The following is an 18,679-nucleotide window of genomic DNA, read 5'->3' on the forward strand; positions in this document are numbered from 1 at the left end:
ATGAACACGCAAGTTCCTTTGCGTTCGATCAATGTACCTGTTACTAGCAAGCACAAAGCGATGCTTCAACTGTTGAGACCTATTGCGACTAATCTTCCGAAGCGCAGATCGTCTACTGTGCTTCAATTGGCGAATGCTGGAGTTTGACCAAGGCGGCTTCAATGGAGGACGTTGAAGAGGCACGTGAACTTCGATAACGTGACGTATCTCCGTGTTGAAAACACCAACGATTTCATCCAGATCCAGCTCAGAATCCAGGAATTCCCAATCGATCGAGGACAGTGCATCGTTTTGCAGGTCGTAGTCTACCCGACGAAAATCAAACGAAATACGGTGACATCAATAGCAGGGTGTGCGGTGTCAGTATCAACGAGTGATTCGGCTGCGTCGAAAACACTAAAGAGCCTGAATTTATAAAGAGACGATATGTCAAAATTGGAACAATCAATTATCTGTCAAAGTCATAGGAAAAGTTATTCCAATCGAACAGAAGACCTGTCAAATGGATAAGGTGTCACCTCTTTACCCAATTGATCAGTTCACGAAGATTTGCCGCACTCTTCTCTCACCCGTAAGTTTTGACAGTTTTGGGTGGTTTGTTTTGGCTCCCATTCGTTGCTATCTCTTTTACTCAGAAGCAAAATGATAGGGAGCAAAAAGTGAGGTTAGGGACCGTGCACTGATCTATTCAGTATCTTTAGAAAACACAACAGCTTTGTAACTAGCAATGGGCGACCTTGGATCGAAACACAAAAGATCGATTATTTTGGTTCGATTAATCAATTTTTTTAATCAATCTCAAACACGACAGAAATTGACTGGATCGATCCTTTTCATTCGATTTTTGTTTCGATCCAACAACAAAAAATCAGCGCATTTGCATTCGCAATTTAATATTGTCCTATACCTGGAGTCGTCAGCTCACGCTCGGGCAGATAAAATTGTGTCTGAGCAGATCTATAGTACCTGAAGAGTATACGATGATTGCATGCATCTGTCCCCCACCAAAACCAACCGGAGACCTGTGAGATATTCATGACGAAATGGTAAAGAAAGTTATTAATCTACTTAGGCACAAACATTCACTTCTTATGACATATTTCAGGTTCATCCGTCCTCTGCTATGTCATTTTTTTTTTAAACTTTATTAGAGAGATTTTTAGCCGTTGGCTAGTTCAAATTTTGTAATTCTGCCAGGGGGCGATCCAGTTCTGCTATGTCAGAACTGGATCACCCCCTGGCAGAATTACAAAATTTCTTGCATCAGTCTGTTTTGGCACGTTCTTTCGATCTTTTTTGATGATAAGAGAAAATCTGTAGTGTATATCCCCATGTAAACCCAATTGCTCCAGACTATTTTCAAGAATGGTAACAAGTGTTCCGTAAGAGAGGCTATTCTTCAAAACTGGTGAAACCACACAGAATCGATATCGGCTCAATGTAAATCGCATGGATCAATTAGCTTTCTTGGGATCCCTCTCGGATGAGTTTTGGGATATCTGAATTAAGTACTTTCCGTACTTACTTGCTTTTACACTCCGATCATCTAATCGTTTTGTTTCGTTTTTTAAATCGTTTATTTAATACCAAAAAACGAATATTATAACCTGTTATCTGTTAAATCACTTACTAGTGGGCTCAAGAGAAAGAGGTAGTTAATTAGACCCCATTAATACCCTTAATTCAAATAATGCTGCAACTCAAACAAAACAAATTACAGAAGGCTATTCATCATCCTCTAAAGTCGGTCTCGAACAATGTTCCTCATCAGGTTCCAACTATTTCCAGCAGCTGATAGACCGTTGCTTTTCACATTACGAAAAGAACACAAAACACCAAAATTTCGCACACCCGCCACTTCCCGCGTCATCCTCAATCCGATTAATCCTTGCGATTTCAAACCAAAACATTCAAGGTGTCAGAAGTACTGGGTTGCCGGGATGGTTATTTCACAAAATCGCAGCTTGCTCTATGACCGACATGATCGGCACACCTGCGGCACACTTGCGGCACACTGACAAAAAATATGACCCAAGACTGGTGTGCGGAGTGGCCTACCCCTTGCATTTACTATATTCCCACATAGACCATCCGTTAAAAAGTTCGATCCGCGGTACACGGTAAAGACCGTAAAGCATTAAGGTGGTAGCATCATGGTTTGGGACTGTTTTTCTTGGTATTGAGTAGGTCCCATTTTCAGTATTGATTCCATCATGACCAGATTTGAATACAAAGAAATCGCGGAGAAGGTTATGCTCCCTTATGCAGAAGAGAACATGCCTCTTATATGGCATTTTCAGTAAGACAACGATCCGAAACACACTTCAACCCCATCGAAAATTTATGGAACGAGCTTCAAAGAAAGTTATCTGGTTGAACATTTTCAAATAAGGATCAACTTTGGACTACGTTACTAAGCGTCATTAGTCTAATAAAACATATACGATTATTTTTAAGCTTTATATACTATAGTTTTACACAACACACCTTTTTCACTGACCAGGCATATTTTGTATATGATTCTAATGAGTGAGCCATTTAATGTTTCAAATTTGAGTTTTCTCGTGCAATTACTTTAAAGTCGAATAAAATGAAGTTAAATGAACATAACCTAAAATTTTGCATTTATTTTGCCTACACCTATTTTAATGACCAGCAGTGAAGCATGTTACGTTCACAACATTCATTGCGTACATACCACACAATATATTTCTAAATGATATATAATCATCACTCTAAATGACTATTATAGGTGAAATGTCATGACAAGATAGCTTATGTAACTTAATATCAACTCTAGACTGAACTTGACTTAATTTGCACCAACTTTCCTATGATCCGTTATATTTGAAACATTTTTGAGCCATTTTGAAAAATGAATCGATGAAAAAGATCGATTCAAAATGATTGATTAAATCGGTGAATCGATTATTTTCAAAAAAATGAATCGATTCACTAAGATCGATTCTTGCCTTCAGATCGCCCAAAGCTATTTGTAACCCAGTATCTTTAACGAATACCAAATCAAGAATCCGTGAATTGGAATTCACAGCACCATTTACCTCTGTCAGGCTATGGAAACAGAATGCATCGTACAACATACTACTAGCTGTCGTCAGTCGAGACCTGCTGGAATCTACTTTGAGACCTCCATCTTCTGAAGGTATCCAATGCAATTGAGGGTGATTATAGTCACCGAGCTGGAAAGCGAAATCATGAGGCACGATAAAACGGAATCGATAGATGTAAGATGCTGCTGGATGAGAAACAGATCATCTCTACGATCTGGTGGCAGATAAAGCACTTCAACTGATTTTAACCCAAAGCTGCTCAAAATCAAGTTGTAGCTAATCATAAAACCTACAAAAGCTTCATACATCATATTACGGAATTCTGTTGATGGAAAAAGTTAGAGACAAATGAATGTAAATGAATGCACGATATGAATGTAAATGATTTTCCATTCCTGGGTGTTGTTAATACTGTGATGTAGGGTGTAAAATGTAAGCAACATGTTTTTCAGTATTACTGTTGTCACATATGATTAGAACATCCCAAACTACTAATGAATTTCAGCGAAGAAAATAAGCTAAATCTAATGTAACCTTTGAATTGAATAACATTTTAATTTCCCGGGAAATTTAGGAATCCCGGGAAATGAAAATTATGTTCCCGGGAATCGGGAATCCCGAGAAGTCATTCCCGGGAATGCAAACCATAGTTTACACGCATGGATGTTTACATCACCAGTAATATTCAGATTTTTTTCTGTGAAGTTGAACAAGTTCATAGGATTATATAAATCCAGCACACAACGCACAGGCACTGCAATCAAAAACATTAAAAAGATCTAAATCAAAAAGAGAACATTGCTTCAAGTTGAAGGCAGACGTAAAACCCAGTAGGAACAAAATAGACCATGAAGAAAAGAAGCCCAATCCTAAATATCATTTGGTTTCAATCGTTCGTCCAAATCACACATTCAATCTATAGTTAGCAGAAGTGAAAGAACACAACCGTGGGGACCGCTTTCCGTATCATTTAAAGTGACAAAGCTGATTGAGGTGAACCGAAGTGAGAAAAGCCATCCATGAACCGGACAGTTTCACACTGTCCATCCAACTCCCCCCCCCCCTTCTCTCCCCTCCCACAGTCATCGGTTTGCTCACGTGTGAGTCTTTCGTTGATCAAGCTAGGTCCAGCTCAGTGGCTGGCTCTCCACATACCACGGCACATGCATACACAGAACATGTGCTACGGCATTCCAGTCCAGGCATCCGAGCAAGGGTGGATGTATTTTTATGTAAAACACGACCGATACAAGCTATCGTTTTTCGCCCCCTTTCACATGCATGTGTGTACGGTTGACAGATGTTACGGTCAGAGAGCCGGAACAGACCACAAAATGATGGCTACAAAAAGTGAAAATGAGGGAAAGTGTGAAGAAAAATCCGATACAAATTGGTCCGGTCAGCAAGGGTCGGTGTTTTATTAGCATTTACGGTGAAAGCGGCGACTCGTTCGGGATGCTGAATGCGATGACGACGTGATGAATGGTTGGGGGAGGTTTTGTTGGACCATGTGATTGAGTGACGAAAGGCGTCCCGTATTGGTGTTCTCGGTTGTCAAACATGTGGCACGAACAAGAGGATAGTGCGGCTTCTGTTGACTTACGTATTCTTTTGCTATCAATGAATGGCTGATTTGCAGAAAGGGGTATTGATTTTTCTTTGGGATCGATTGTGATGTTCGATTGGGAGATAGGTAAATTGTTGGAATGACGGTTGCATTTTACCTGGTGAAGCTAATCAATAATATTATGGCGAATACATTTTGAAGTAGCAGCATCATTTCAGATTTTATCAATAGTCTTTTTAATTGTCAAGGCTCAATGGCGTTAGCTTTGCAGAGCCATAATTAAATGTTCATCAAAATCATTTATCATTATCAGGTAAATAATCAGGTGGTACACTTATTGCTACGAATGCTACATTTCAAACTGAACAAAATGGTTGTTAAAAAGACAAAAAGAATTTGAAGGTGTCTGGTTTAAAATTTTAATAAACGGTGAAGAACATCTTTTCGCTTCTGTCTAGTTTCTCCACACTTTTTTCAAAAAAACCAGCTTACGACAAGTTTTTCACTACTGCAGAACTGAAAATTCAAAGAGAAGATCCAAGAACCAAAATTCATATTTATGGTGATTTTAACCAGAATACTGTTTATTTTATACAGGATAGTGATAATGCTTCTCTGCTGTTACCAATCGTATGTGAAAACGATATTTTGCAATTCATCTTTGATAAAAGCAGCCACTTAGGACTTCATCAAATTAACCATGCTAGTAACCAGCTCAATTACTATTTGGATGTTATGTTTTCTAATTGTACAGAAGATTTTTGTATTGTAGAAGCAGCAGTTCCATTAAGGAAGAATGGAAAATTTCATACGGCTATTGAATACTCAGTGTTCACAAACTCGCATAGGACCAATTCCACGCCAAATCGGTCAGTCACCAAACTTGACTATCTTCGATCTGCATGATACATGGCACATATTTTCAGTATGATAGACCAAGTATTTTCCGCAGGAGAGGAGACCCTTTTGACTCAAGGGTAATTTTTGAAAAGCGCCTATGTGTTTTTGCACACATACTTAAAAAAAAATGTAGTTCGAAAACAGTTGGTTGTAGAAAAAAATTTACTAAGAAGGAGTTGTAGGAAACTAATAAGGCTTTATAAAAAAAAATATACACGGAATTTTTTTTCGTTTTTTTACAAAAACAAATATAAAATAAACCTCAAAATTCAAACAACAAAAAAAAACATATATTTGATTTTTTTTATATTTTTTTAATAAAAACTTGAATAGAAAGCAGAAGTTTTGAAAACAATTTCAGGATGGACAAACTTTTAATAAAAAAGTTTTTCTAAGAGCAACTTTTGAGGCATTTTTGAAACTTTCATTATTTACGGCAAAATGCTCAGTTTGATGTCAGTATATAACTATAAAAATCATTTCAAACGATAATGCTCATATCGATAAACTTCCTATATGTAACAGTTTTCGAGATATTTCAAATTTACTTTCATCATAATCAATTTTTTTGTAGAAAATATGCCCTTTTCATAAGTTATACGTGATTGTCCATCAAATATGATAAGTTTTGCAAGATATGTATGTACTTACCTTCAACTTACCCTTGCACCAATAGACTATCGGAAAATTGGTTTTAAACTTATAAGATAAATAAGATAAATAAATCAAATACCCATGCGTTTTTATTTGCATCTTACATTTATTACTTTCGATCGTCTTTAATAATAATAATTTGTACATAAACCTTTTTGTTGGATATATTTTTATTTGATGAACTTTTGATTGGCATGTTGTTCTATGTTATGAATGGTGCGTTCTTCGTCATTCGAAAATAGTTTCGCTGATATTTTATTTTCGGAAATCGGAACAATACAGTGATATTTTCTTGTACCTGGGATTGTTTTGGCCTTTTCAAAAATGCTTTTCCATTCTGCAGCGTGTATTCCTTTTGTGACACAAAACAAAATGACATTTTTGTTAAATAATCATTACTCTTCTGGTTAGCCCATGCATATAACTTTGCTGCTTGGAGGCGAACCAGCCCAAGGCTGAAAGCCTCCCTAATAAAGATAAATAATAATAATATAACTCTGCTGCATTTGTGATTGGATGTTCGTGTTCTACAGCCACACTTGCGTTCCTTGCCATTCGTTTTAATGTGCCACCAATCGCGTCACATGGTCCCTTGCCATGCGAAGTGCCATTCAACATCAATATTGTACTTCGTTTTAAATTTACAAAGACTTGCACATTTTTTGCAATTTTTATATCGGGATGCAGCTCCATCAGACATAAACATCGCTTTTTTTTACTTGTATTTTTGTTTGCAAAAAGGTCAGTAATTTTGAAATAAATACTTGCACCGCAATTGTATCGTGTTTTTAAACTTCAGAGATTACGATCAAACTTAAATTTTTAATTATTCCTGATTCTGAATAATAAATGCAAAAAGGATTAATAGTAGCTTGTTGATTATTCCAGTAACTACTTTGGGCAGCATCTTGAAGAACAAATGAATAATTTTCGGAAAAATCACAAATTATGACAATTTTTCCATTTTTAAGAGTATTTTGTTGTATTTCTCAAGAAACTAGACTGCTGAGTTTTAATATAATCATGGGATACCAGTTTATCCAACTTTTCGCAAAAATAAGGTTTTACAAGTTTCTCTAAACTACATCGATCAGTTGAAATCCATTGTTCAAAACATATTTCAGACATACCCTGTTCCTCGAATTTTTTCTGAAAAAATTCTTTCAAAATCTGAGAGACCTGGACAACGTTCGCATTCGCGGAGATAACAATGTTTAGTTCTGGATGATGAGCTGCATAATATTTCTTCAAAATAACGGTTGAAATCTTTTTCGAATGAATATTTTCTAAGACAATGAAGCATTAAATTTCATGGATGGTACAAACACAAATATTGTGAGAACCTGAACTACCAAGTATTTTGCAATGCTTTGGTTTTAGTGCTGCAAATGAACTAAATCCAATGCTATTTTTACTAACTTATTGAAATGTAATAAAAGCTTCTCGCAATGTACAAACTAAAAGTCGCTTTTGAATATGAATCTTCTTACCTTCCTTCTTCACTGAAACGTAATCGTTTAGTCCTGGCGTGGCTCTGTTTATCTGGTCGCTTTTGAAGAACTGCAATACCTCGTTTTTAATTTCGGGATCCAAACTGTGTCCTAACCTTTTGTTGGGGGTGGCCAATACTCCTTTCCCGTTTGCCAAGCATCGAGCTTGCAAAACAATGTATTTATTTGTTTCAAACTCGTCCATTACCGTTTGCGTTGACCAAGATTTCGGCAAAATCGTCAGAATCCTTATTTGATCGTCTCTCGATGAACCTGGATCAGCAAATCTCTCCTTCCGTTGTCCGATCATCTCATTGTGTTCCGCAGCTTTCAATTTTAGTTGCTCCAGGTCATCTTCTTCCGCTTGAAAACCGAAGATGCGTTTCTTAATGCCATTGGTAATGTCCATATACTTTCTCCGGGGATAGTTAACATTCTGGAATTTTTTTGTCGATATTGGCGATACGTTGATACCAGCTATGCCCTTGTTGAATAGCTCAATATTATGCGTCCTGGCAAATTGTTGCTCTCCACTATCCTGAGATGATGCTGTTGTTATTGACGTAGTTGATGGTATTTCTTCGAGGCCATGTCGAGATGTAGATGGCTGCGGCTCCACGATGTCCATGACTGACGGTTGCACTTCTAGTTCCAGATTTTCAGCACATGGTTCGATTCTATTTAAATTTAAGCGACACGTATCACAGATTGATAGAGATGTATCCAAATTAAATTTCCACTCTAGGAACTTATGTTTTTCAATCGGATCGGATAATTTACGAAGCTTTGACGAACACCGTTTATTAGGAAACGGCTTGCAACACTCGACCTCGACTTGTTCACTCAACAAGATTTTTTTAGTGATGTCTGTTTTCAAAAGGCTGGTCATGCTTATATACAAACGTAGGTACCATTTGGATATTCAGGTATAAATATTGTTTTGGTATTGATGCTACTCTAACAGAGAAGCTCTTTTGGAATGCCATGGAAGACATTATAATGTACCTAAAATAATAAGATGGATAGGTACATCAATATTACCAACTTAAATAGGATGAAACTTCGCTTGATAATGAAAATGAGTGCAACTTAACTTGTGTTGGTTTCTATTTTTAAAATAATATTGTTTTCATTTCCCCTGTAAATTCTGAACGGGTTGTCTGATCGTTCAATCGTCAAAAGACAAATTGAAGGTTAATATATGTGTATCTTGCTAAACTTATCAATGCTGATGGAGAATCACGATTAACTTATGGAAATGGCTTATTTTCTACAAAAAAATGATTTTGATGAAAGTAAATTTGAAATATCTCGAAAACGGTTATATTTAGGAAGTTTATCGATACCAGCACTATCGTTTGAAATGATTTTTATAATCATATACTAACATCAAACTGAACATTCTGCCGTAAATAATGAAATTTTCAAAAATGCTAGAAAAACTTTTTTATTAAAAGTTTGTCCATCCTAGAGTTGTTTTCAAAACTTCGGCTTTCTATTCAAATTTTTATACAAAAAATATAAAAAAAAAAATCAAGAATACGTTTTTTTTTTGTTTTTTGAATTTAGACGTTTATTTTTAATATTTTTTGTAAAAAAAGGAAAAAAAAATTCCGTGTTTATTTTTTTTATAAAACCTTATTAGTTTCCTACAACTCTTTCTTAGTAATTTTTTCTGCAACCAACTGTATTCGACCTACATTTTTTTTTAAAGTATGTGTGCAAAAACACATAGGCCCTTTTCAAAAATTATCCTTGAGTCAAAAGGGTCTCCTCTCCTGCGGAAAATACTTGGTCTATCATACTGAAAATATGGGCAAAGTATCATCCAAATCGAAGATGGTCGAGCACGATTTCAGGTTTTTTCAGCTCATTCTGGATGGAATTCCTCATAGGTCACACCCAAGCGTTGTTTTTTCCCTTGATTTGTTTTCCGTCGATCTTGTTTTCCGTGTTGAGCACTAATTCTACCGACGCCAGGAAGGCAGCTCCCACACCTGGACCCTACCTATCGACCCATCAACTCATGAATCGGGGACCAACGGCTTTACTTCCCTTCCGAAGGCGTGATCAGAGATGTTATTATGCCCTTTTACAAGTATGCAAGATAGCGGCATAATCAAGGAATGGATGCGATGTCCTTATCTGTTTATCCCAGAGGGCAGAAGAGGATCGCAGAACCTTGGGGAATTTATTTTCCAATAAGCGGTGTCCAAACCTGTGTATCCCAAGTTGGGCAGGAGAGGATCGCAATCCAAAGTGATTCTTTGATCGAAATTGTCTGTCTTTATCAATAAACTGCTTGGGTTTATATACGGAATTATTTATTTATTTTTTTGTATTAATTTATTTGTTCAGTCTCAATCAATCAATTTTACAGAGCCAAGTTATCAATACGGAATTATTGTCATAATACATTTTACAAATAGTTGCATTGGTATGGTGTGATTTACATTTAATTACTGTAAGCAAAGTGAGATGCCTGACAACGGTGTGACAATTCTACGTTTGTTTCATTAGTGTCAATGTACTTGCTAGGTTATTAACGTATTGAAAGATGTAACATGATCCGCGCATTCGGGTTCGCTGTTCTGGGTGTAGGAAAGGTAAATGAATAATTCTGTTTGGAAAGGCTATGGTAGAAGTGAACGCTACTGAGGTGAGTGCATTTGCATGATATGCATTTTTCTGTCTTATCGGCAAATTTAGTAAGTTCAATTCTTACAGTGGCGTAAATGGTTTTAGCTACATATGACAATGCTATGCATCAAAACATCCTGGTGGCGCCGACTGATCATCAACGTCCGCACTGGCATCTGTCATGCTGACACCTCTTAATTAATTAGCCCTGGTGGTGAAGTTGGCGCGAGACTCCCAACATTTTCAATGTACACTCACCAGATGGCACTGCGATCACATAAAGGTGGTGTATCCATTGCCTTATTCGAGGAATTGATCAGTGGGTTATCTTGTTAATTAGATATCTTTGTTATTACCAAACTATAGTAGACCGTGTACAGATAATCGTATTCTTGCATTTGTACATAGAGGCTCCTTCATACGTCACATGCTCTTGGTGTTGAAGGAAGACAATTTGAATTCGGTTAAAACGAAGTAGGCATGAAAAAAAAAGAGTAGGCGTTGCAAAGCCGTGTGTGGTTAAAGTTTTGGTTCCAAATTCTAAATTGTAGTGACCGGTTGACTGGACAAGAGGGTGATTCGTAGTGTCTATTATAGTGATTGGTTGACTGAATAAACAGTGATTTTTGTTTCTCGTGGCAGGTGATTCACAGTGTCGGTAGTAGTGACCGATTGATTGAGCGAACAGTGGTCCTTGTTCTTCCCGGAATGTGATTCTCGGTGTTTTTTGTAGTAACCGGATAACTGAACGAACATTGGTCCTTGAATCATCGGACCCGTTAATTTCAACAAAAGACCCCTTCCAAAACAAGCCAAACTGCTTTTGTCCGAAGATGCTCAAACTCTTCTAGTTCCATCTTCCGAGGCATGAACCTATGATGAAACAGAAGCAAACGACAGTTCTGAAAGTGACGAGGAAATGGGTAGCGATGAATATTTTTTTCTTTGATATTGCATGATACGCTTGATGAAATATAACTATATTGAGAGATAGGTAGTAATCTTTTAAGGTAGTAATGTTGTTTACAATTATACGGGAAGTCGTGACCCGCAGCAGTAGATAATACTAAAGAAAACTAATGATTTGGTATGCATTGGGAAGCATTTTAAGTAAAGTTTCAAATTTAATCAACCTGGTTCGCCTAATTTTGCCCAACTTCAAGCTATTTACCTTGGAAATAGTGCTAATTTTGGATCAAAACCTTGAATATTTTAAGAAATATTGAAGATGGGGACTTGCTTTCCAAGACAAAATGGCGTGTTTAAAAAAACATTTGTGTAGAACATATTAATGTTAAAAATTACTTCCTGAAAAGTTATTTGCAAAAAATTGATTTTCTGAAGGCTCTTACCAAAAAAATTACATATCTCTGAAAGCATCAAAGATAGAGGGTTGACGTCTTCAGCAAAAAATGTTTCTTTTAATATTGAATAAAACTTTGCTCAAAACATCATTTTGCTATCTCGACAAACAAAAAAAGTAAAGTTTTCATCTCACTGCTAGGTGAATAAATCATGAAATGGCTAAACTCAAAAGAAGGGGCTTTTAAAGTGCACCAGTGTTCGGAAAATCATTTTCAAATCTCATTCATTGAGCCTTCCTGCGAGAATAAACTCGCGTGCGAATGCAGCAAACAAAATTCACGCTTGAGATTCTCATGCATATTCACGCACTCACACTCACAACGCCGAAAAATCATTCCAGCTTTAAACTCATAAAAACCACTCAAACGTCAATTGATATCATGCCTATGCATGTTGTGTTAGTTTTTCATCCACTGATGCACAAACAATAATAATAAAAATGAATAACGCCAAAATATAAATCAATGAATTTTTGAACCTGAAAACCCATCGGTGATTTTTGCGACGTTGAATTTTGCAAGGCAAAACTCATTGGCGCATAAACTCATGCATGAGATTTGAGTTTTTGAGTTTTTCTGAACACTAAAGTGCACAAACTTCTCCGAAGACACTATATGGATTAAATTGACCGTTTTCGCATAAACTCTTGGCACTTTTAGACCACTGTGCAATGTTTGTAGTTGAATGTGAACCAAATTACAAAACTCATTCTAAAGTGCATCTATATGTTTAATTATTCGATACGATATCCCTACTTGAGGATTGCAATGCTGAATTCCATTTCGAAAACTCATGATTAATCACCTTGATAGAGCCAGTCGGATGAGGTTATGTTTGATATAGAGCTTCTGCAGTGGCTTTTCATATCTGTCAAAATCGGTAAAGTTTACGCAGATAGAAAACGTCAAAATCTGAGTAAACTTCACTCACTTTCCTTGAAATGTATGTTTACCAATTTTTGGGTAGGTTCAGTTTTGACTGAATTGGGTAGACTCTACCCAATTTTGAAGAGGTTTCAAATAGCTTGTAGGCCTTCAACGCTTCTGTAGTTTGCATTTTGCTGGCTCTCATCTTAAAACAAACATCTAAGATTAAATATTATTCGTATTAGACATGTGTTGTGTTTTTTTCTTTTACAAATGGGATAAATTATATTTCGTTTTGCCATAACCTCCAGTTTGAATAAAATTGTAATATAATTGAAAACAGGTATTTTACAGGTAATTTTACTCAACTGTGAGCTGTTGTTGATACCCTTGATTATATTGAGCTGTCAACAGCTAAGGGCTCAATTTAAAGTGTACTAGTCGCCTTGTGTGTCACTAGTGCCGCTAGTGTCGTGAAAAATCGTGTCTTGTGGATAATAGAAGAGTGAACCACGTGAAGTTTTCAGTAAAATTTAAAATTACTGGGATGATTACTGAAAAATCAGCTGTTTAAAAACCCAGTAAAATTTTACCGACTTCGGTATCCTCTGTGTGTAGTTTCCGAGATCCCTGTCTTGCAGGGATGCCAGATTTTTTTTCAGAAGTTTGCGAAAAATGTCTGTGAATTTCAGAAATGTCTGTTTTTGGGCTGCATAAAATTAGCACAATTTTTGCGTGTGATGTGGTCATAAAATCGATTCAAAATTTGAAATTTCTGAAAAGTCATTTTCGATCAAAAATCACCCCCTTTTATCGAATTGAACCTAATTGGAGTTGGTAATGCATACATTTACGCTGTATCATAAGCTGAGTTAAACTTTCCGAGCTTTAAAAGGAATTTGTTTTCTAATATGAGCAATATCTCGATGTGCATACGAAATTAGTACACGTAAAATAGTGTTCATGTAGTTTCTATTGGGAATGCACATAATATTTTTCCATTACCAAAACCAATGCTATCTATATGAACTTCACATAAAATTCATGTGATCACATTAGTTCTATATGACATATCACCTTAATTTCATTTGACATATAAAATTCATGTGATTTTGTGGTGCAATTCCCAATTATGATATCACATGAAAGTTATGTGAAATTCTAATGAATATTTTCCATTGGATATGTGATTTATTCTTTGCGTATATACTTTTCCTGTGTTACCTAACTTATAACGATTGTACGTTGTATATGAGTACTTCGAGTACAACGTATATTTCGGTTAATTTTACATTGCAAATGCTATAAGTTGTATTCGGGGTCATACGTTGTATTCGGGGTACTCGTATACAACGTATATTCGTTATAAGACAGGTAACACAGTAGAATGAGTAAATTTTTCGTCTATTTGTGTCATTTTCGAAAAGATTTATGAGGCTCGGAAAATTTTACTCAGTCTACAAATAAACTACGTTTTCTAGAGTTTCAGTAATTTAAACTTAAATTTGAGTTGATCTTATATGCCATGTAGTGTGAAAATCCGTTAGCTACTTAGTCCTGGTCCTTTTGTACGCCAGCAGCGGGAGAACGAGCACATCTTAGTGAGAGATTCAACTTTCCAACTCCTAAATATGGAGAAATCGACAATAATAAGAGAAATTTATAAGCTTATTAATACGATTCTAAACACTTCGGGCTCAAATGAATCAGGATATGGACTGCTCGATTCAGATAGGAATATCGAAAAAAAGATCATCATCATCAAGAAATGGAGAGTACTGTACAACGAAGCCAATTGCGATGAATTGGCTCTAAGCACTAACACTGTTGTAACGGTTTTACAAATGCAGTTTAAAATAAGATATATCAAGCAACATATTCATTACATTTTGCAAAATAATTACACACCTGGGGGAGAAAAACATAGCTAAATATAACACGATTTGCTGATACCAACCTTTTAGCCTTTCTCGTACACCAAGGTGTACCGAAAGGCTATAGTATCACTTGAAAAACACAATTTCGTTCCAAGACCCGGAGAGATGAATGGCATATACCAATAGACTCATCTCTACGGGATCGGAAAATGCTGCTGTATGTGTGTATATAAGTATGTATGTATGAAAGTTCGTATGAGTGTAACTCACTCAATTTTCGCAGAGATGGCTGGACCAATTTGAGTGGAACAAATTTAAGAAGATGAGTTTCAAATCCCCATAGATCGTTATTGATTTTTTTTTCCCGATCGGAATTATGGTTCCGAAGATATGAACAAAAATGAGAATTCCAGATTCCACTGGGGAATTTGCAAAAGATTGATATATCAAAAACTAATCATGAGGTGTCGCAATCACATTAATTTTACTATAAGATCAATGGTGGACATATTGTGACCTAATGATCACAATGGCCTCTTTCAGATATACCAAGTACCCCCGGGAAGAGGACAGATTCTGACATGCTCCGAAATGCATCGTGCGATACCTCAAATCACATGGAACTTAACATAATGACTATTGTTAGTATTTATATTGATTTTCCTTAACTATAGCATACCTGATCCTTTGAAACAGTTCATTATGGGTTTCCTCTCGGGTTTCCTTTGATTTTTGTCGATTTTATCCACATTTTTACGACTCTTATCCAGGTAAAAAACGGCGAAAATTGCTGCTTCGTTAAGCACTAAAACTGCATCCGAGGGTGGGTGTTCTCGAATAAAAAGATGGAATAGGATGGAATCACATTGTCCGTTTCATTCAAGGGGGACGAAAGTAATCCGCTTATATTTCACCTTACGGATTTCTATATAATTTGCTTCAACATTTCGATTTTTTAAGATAAATTCGAGTCGTAATGAAGCACCTGCCGATATTATCCGATTTCATACACTATTCATCGATAATCTTGGATGTGTTAGAAATATCGAGCATTATGCTGATGTTGTGTTCAGTGTGTTTTGTGATGTGAACTATAACTTTTTTGAGCACCTGCTTTTGTGATTGTTGCATGTTCAAACTCTGGAAGCAACGATATTTGCCCGGAGATTTGGCAACAGAATTTATGGCCAAACGTGACCAAACCCAAGACCAAACGATAGGTGCCATCGATGCCTGAGATTGGGGAAGTCTGTTGAGGTAGTGATAAAAATCAGACCTTGGAGGTATCCGAGAATTCCCAGTCGTGACATATGCGCTTCCGAACTTCCTACAAAGTGTGCAATGCGTAATACTATCACCTCAATATTTCAAGAGCACAGCTGCCACAAAATATTCAACAATGAAACTGGAACTTCACATTTGATGCAGCAAACAGGGAGTTCCAATTTCATGAGTAATGTCACAACTGTGTCAGAAATTTGTGCTCTAGAATACTTGAAGTGATAGGGTATCTCAGCCATCATCAGGCAATTTGTGGACTCTTCAAGAAATCCCCGTCATTGATTTTTGAACAGATTTATCAACCAACAATACTAAAGAATGAATCAGTAAACTTGTAACGACCTTATCATGCAATCTGAAGCACGCCTACGCAAACCAATTCTACCATCGGATAGGATAGAATTTTCCCTAGCCGACGGTGTTGTTGATTTGGCAAGGCGACCTTTGATTTGCGAGTAAAGAGCATTACAAGATTTGATAACAAAAGCTGATCCGTCTTTTTGAATTGTTGGTCGAGATTTCACAACGTTTCTTTCTTACAAATAAACGGCTGTCATCTTTACCTGTCATGATACTTATAGAGATGTGACCCGATATGAGAGATGGCACCGATAAAAATCGAAATTATTTGTTTTTAGAGATTTAAGCACGATTATATCGGATGAATTCGATAAAATGGATTTCTCCGACTATAAATCAATGCATAAAACTTTAGAGTAATTTTTGGCAAAATTTGAATATATTTAGGACTTTTGTTCCCCTTGGTTTCATTCACTTTTTCGGTGACAGTGACTATAGACAGTCAAATTAAAGACTGGCCAACGTGAGTTGACGTATGCAAACAAACCATCATATCGTATGAAAACGATTTGAATGCATCGCATGTGTAATTTGATTAAAGATGAAAACAGTGGAACCAAAAAAATTTTGAAATTTTCCTTTGATTACAAAAGTCTGTAAATATCTGTGAAAAAACTAAAAAAGTCTGTAAATGTCTGTAACAAAAAAAAAAAAATGTCTGTGAAAAAAATAATAGTCTGTAAATCTGGCATCTCTGCTGTCTTGCAAGCTTAAAATATGTGGTCTCGAGAAAAACGCGTTTAAAGATTTGAGCTACTTTTAAGTGCGTTTAACACAATTCTAACAGCGGCTTACATTCATTCTTTTATTCCATTTTCAACATAAACAACATTCTATTATGTTTAAAGATGCCTTGAATGAAACAAAAAAAAAAAACGATTTTTTTAACCCACCAATAGGTGTCTACCCTTAAGAAAATCAATGGCATCTTTGGGTAAAGTTTCCCCTTTTCAATTGTTGGTCAAGATTTCTCCTAGACTCACACGAATTAGCGTTGTCAAGGTGTGAACTATAGCGGTGCCGGTGGTGAAGCGGTAAGCGTGATTGCCTCTCACCCCAAAAGGCCTGGGTTCAATCCCAGGCGGTGCCACCGGGATGTTCTGAGGCATAAAATCTCTGATCACGCCTTACTTCGGAAGGGAAGCAAAGTCGTTGGTCCCCGGTTCATGAGTTGAAGGATCAAAAGGTATGGTCAAGGAGTGGAAGCTGCCTTCCTGGCATCGGAAGCATTGGTACTCAGTACAGAAAACAAGATCGACGGAAGAAAAAAACATAGAATCGTTTCACTAAAATTCATTCCCAATATTCCCTCACCGGGTTCAGTCTTAACCCCTAAACCGTTGAAGGTACGAAGCAAAAGTGAACACTTACCATTTGGCACAGGTGCTATTCCTGTTTTGACTGCGCTGTTGGTAGAGACCCTCGTCGTCGTCACTGCCAGAAGCATGAGGAAGAGGGCCCCGATCGTTTGGTGTTCCGTGGGGTTCATCAGCTGTTCCTATGAGACGGCGTTCTCATATCACACTTTTGCTATCGATTGTGAGAAAGTGGCGCGCTTTCTCCGTGCCGCCGGGAGGGTACTTATCCCCTTTTTTTTCGCAGTAGACAATTTTTTCTTCTTCACTGTTTCACACCCACTCACAAGCTATTCGATTTACGGTTCACCTTTTTCGACTGGATTCCGTTTGTTTAAAGGAACTATTTAAAGCACTTTCCACTTGGGTTTAATCTTCTTTCACCTATCCGCTTACGTCCACAAATGCAAAAATGTTTAAAGATTTCGTATACGTGATGTCACAGCTTTAAGGAAACGGAGAAAATGGATGGTGGTTTTCCTCTAGCAGCAAGAAACGGGGTAGAAGAGTCTTCAAATTTCGAGATGTCTCCAGACGGCTCGAAATTAACCTGTAATTAAGAGGTTCAAGAACCTCCGATGTAGCAGCTCTGTTAGTTCAACTACGAAGTCGATTTCCTACGGTTTGTCTCTGCGATTCGTCATCAATTAAAATTTCATTAAAATCACTCGAAGGGAAACACGGTAGATGCATTTGCTCGCTAAAACCGGAGATGGTGCGGGATCTTCTGAGAAGTTGAAGGAGCATTGGTTCACCGATTGGTAGGTACGAATGGAGCGAGCGGAAGTCACATTTTGGCTGCAAAGACGGAAATACACAAACCTCCTCCTGTGAGAGGGAAAGACGTTTCGCAAAGATGCAGATGAAGAAGATCTTGACTTCTGAGAAGATTTGCTTTTAAATATTTATCTAGGCACTGTGCAGCACAGTAATGCTTGAAGGGGAATGTTTTTATGAGTAGGTTAACCTTCCTAATAGGGTTACGGTATGTAATGTGGGTCTAGTCCTTTCATTCGGCCTATCACGCAAATAAATAATTAATTAAGGAATATTACACAAAAAATAAGGAAAATATTGATCACTGATGATTGATAAATGTGTACCACACACAAATCAATTTATATCACAACATTTCAATACATTTTCAGCTCTCGTAAGTAATAAAACTGGTTGAGAATATCACTCTGTTCGGAGTTTTTAGCCGCCATGACTTCTAAGGTTAAGATGGGAAGGTTGCACTGACGATCATCAAA

The 18,679-nt window shown here is 36.9% G+C and overlaps 1 protein-coding gene across 3 annotated transcripts in view; it reads right to left on the bottom strand.

Annotated features, from left to right (window-relative positions):
* The window catches only part of DIP-zeta (Dpr-interacting protein zeta), a 307,293-nt gene that overhangs the window by 265,610 nt on the left and 23,004 nt on the right, over positions 1-18,679 (bottom strand). For all 3 annotated transcript variants that reach the window (XM_065228207.1, XM_065228209.1, XM_065228208.1), the window contains exon 2: positions 17,443-17,871. In XM_065228207.1, coding sequence (XP_065084279.1) covers positions 17,443-17,560 — 118 coding nt within the window. In that variant the 5' untranslated portion in view covers positions 17,561-17,871. The remainder of the gene's footprint in view (positions 1-17,442; positions 17,872-18,679) is intronic.

This window comes from Ochlerotatus camptorhynchus, unplaced genomic scaffold (genome assembly GCF_037179485.1).
Source record: "Ochlerotatus camptorhynchus isolate MF236.1 unplaced genomic scaffold, CSIRO-AGI_Acam_v1.1 ptg000284l, whole genome shotgun sequence".
Lineage (NCBI taxonomy): Eukaryota > Metazoa > Arthropoda > Insecta > Diptera > Culicidae > Ochlerotatus > Ochlerotatus camptorhynchus.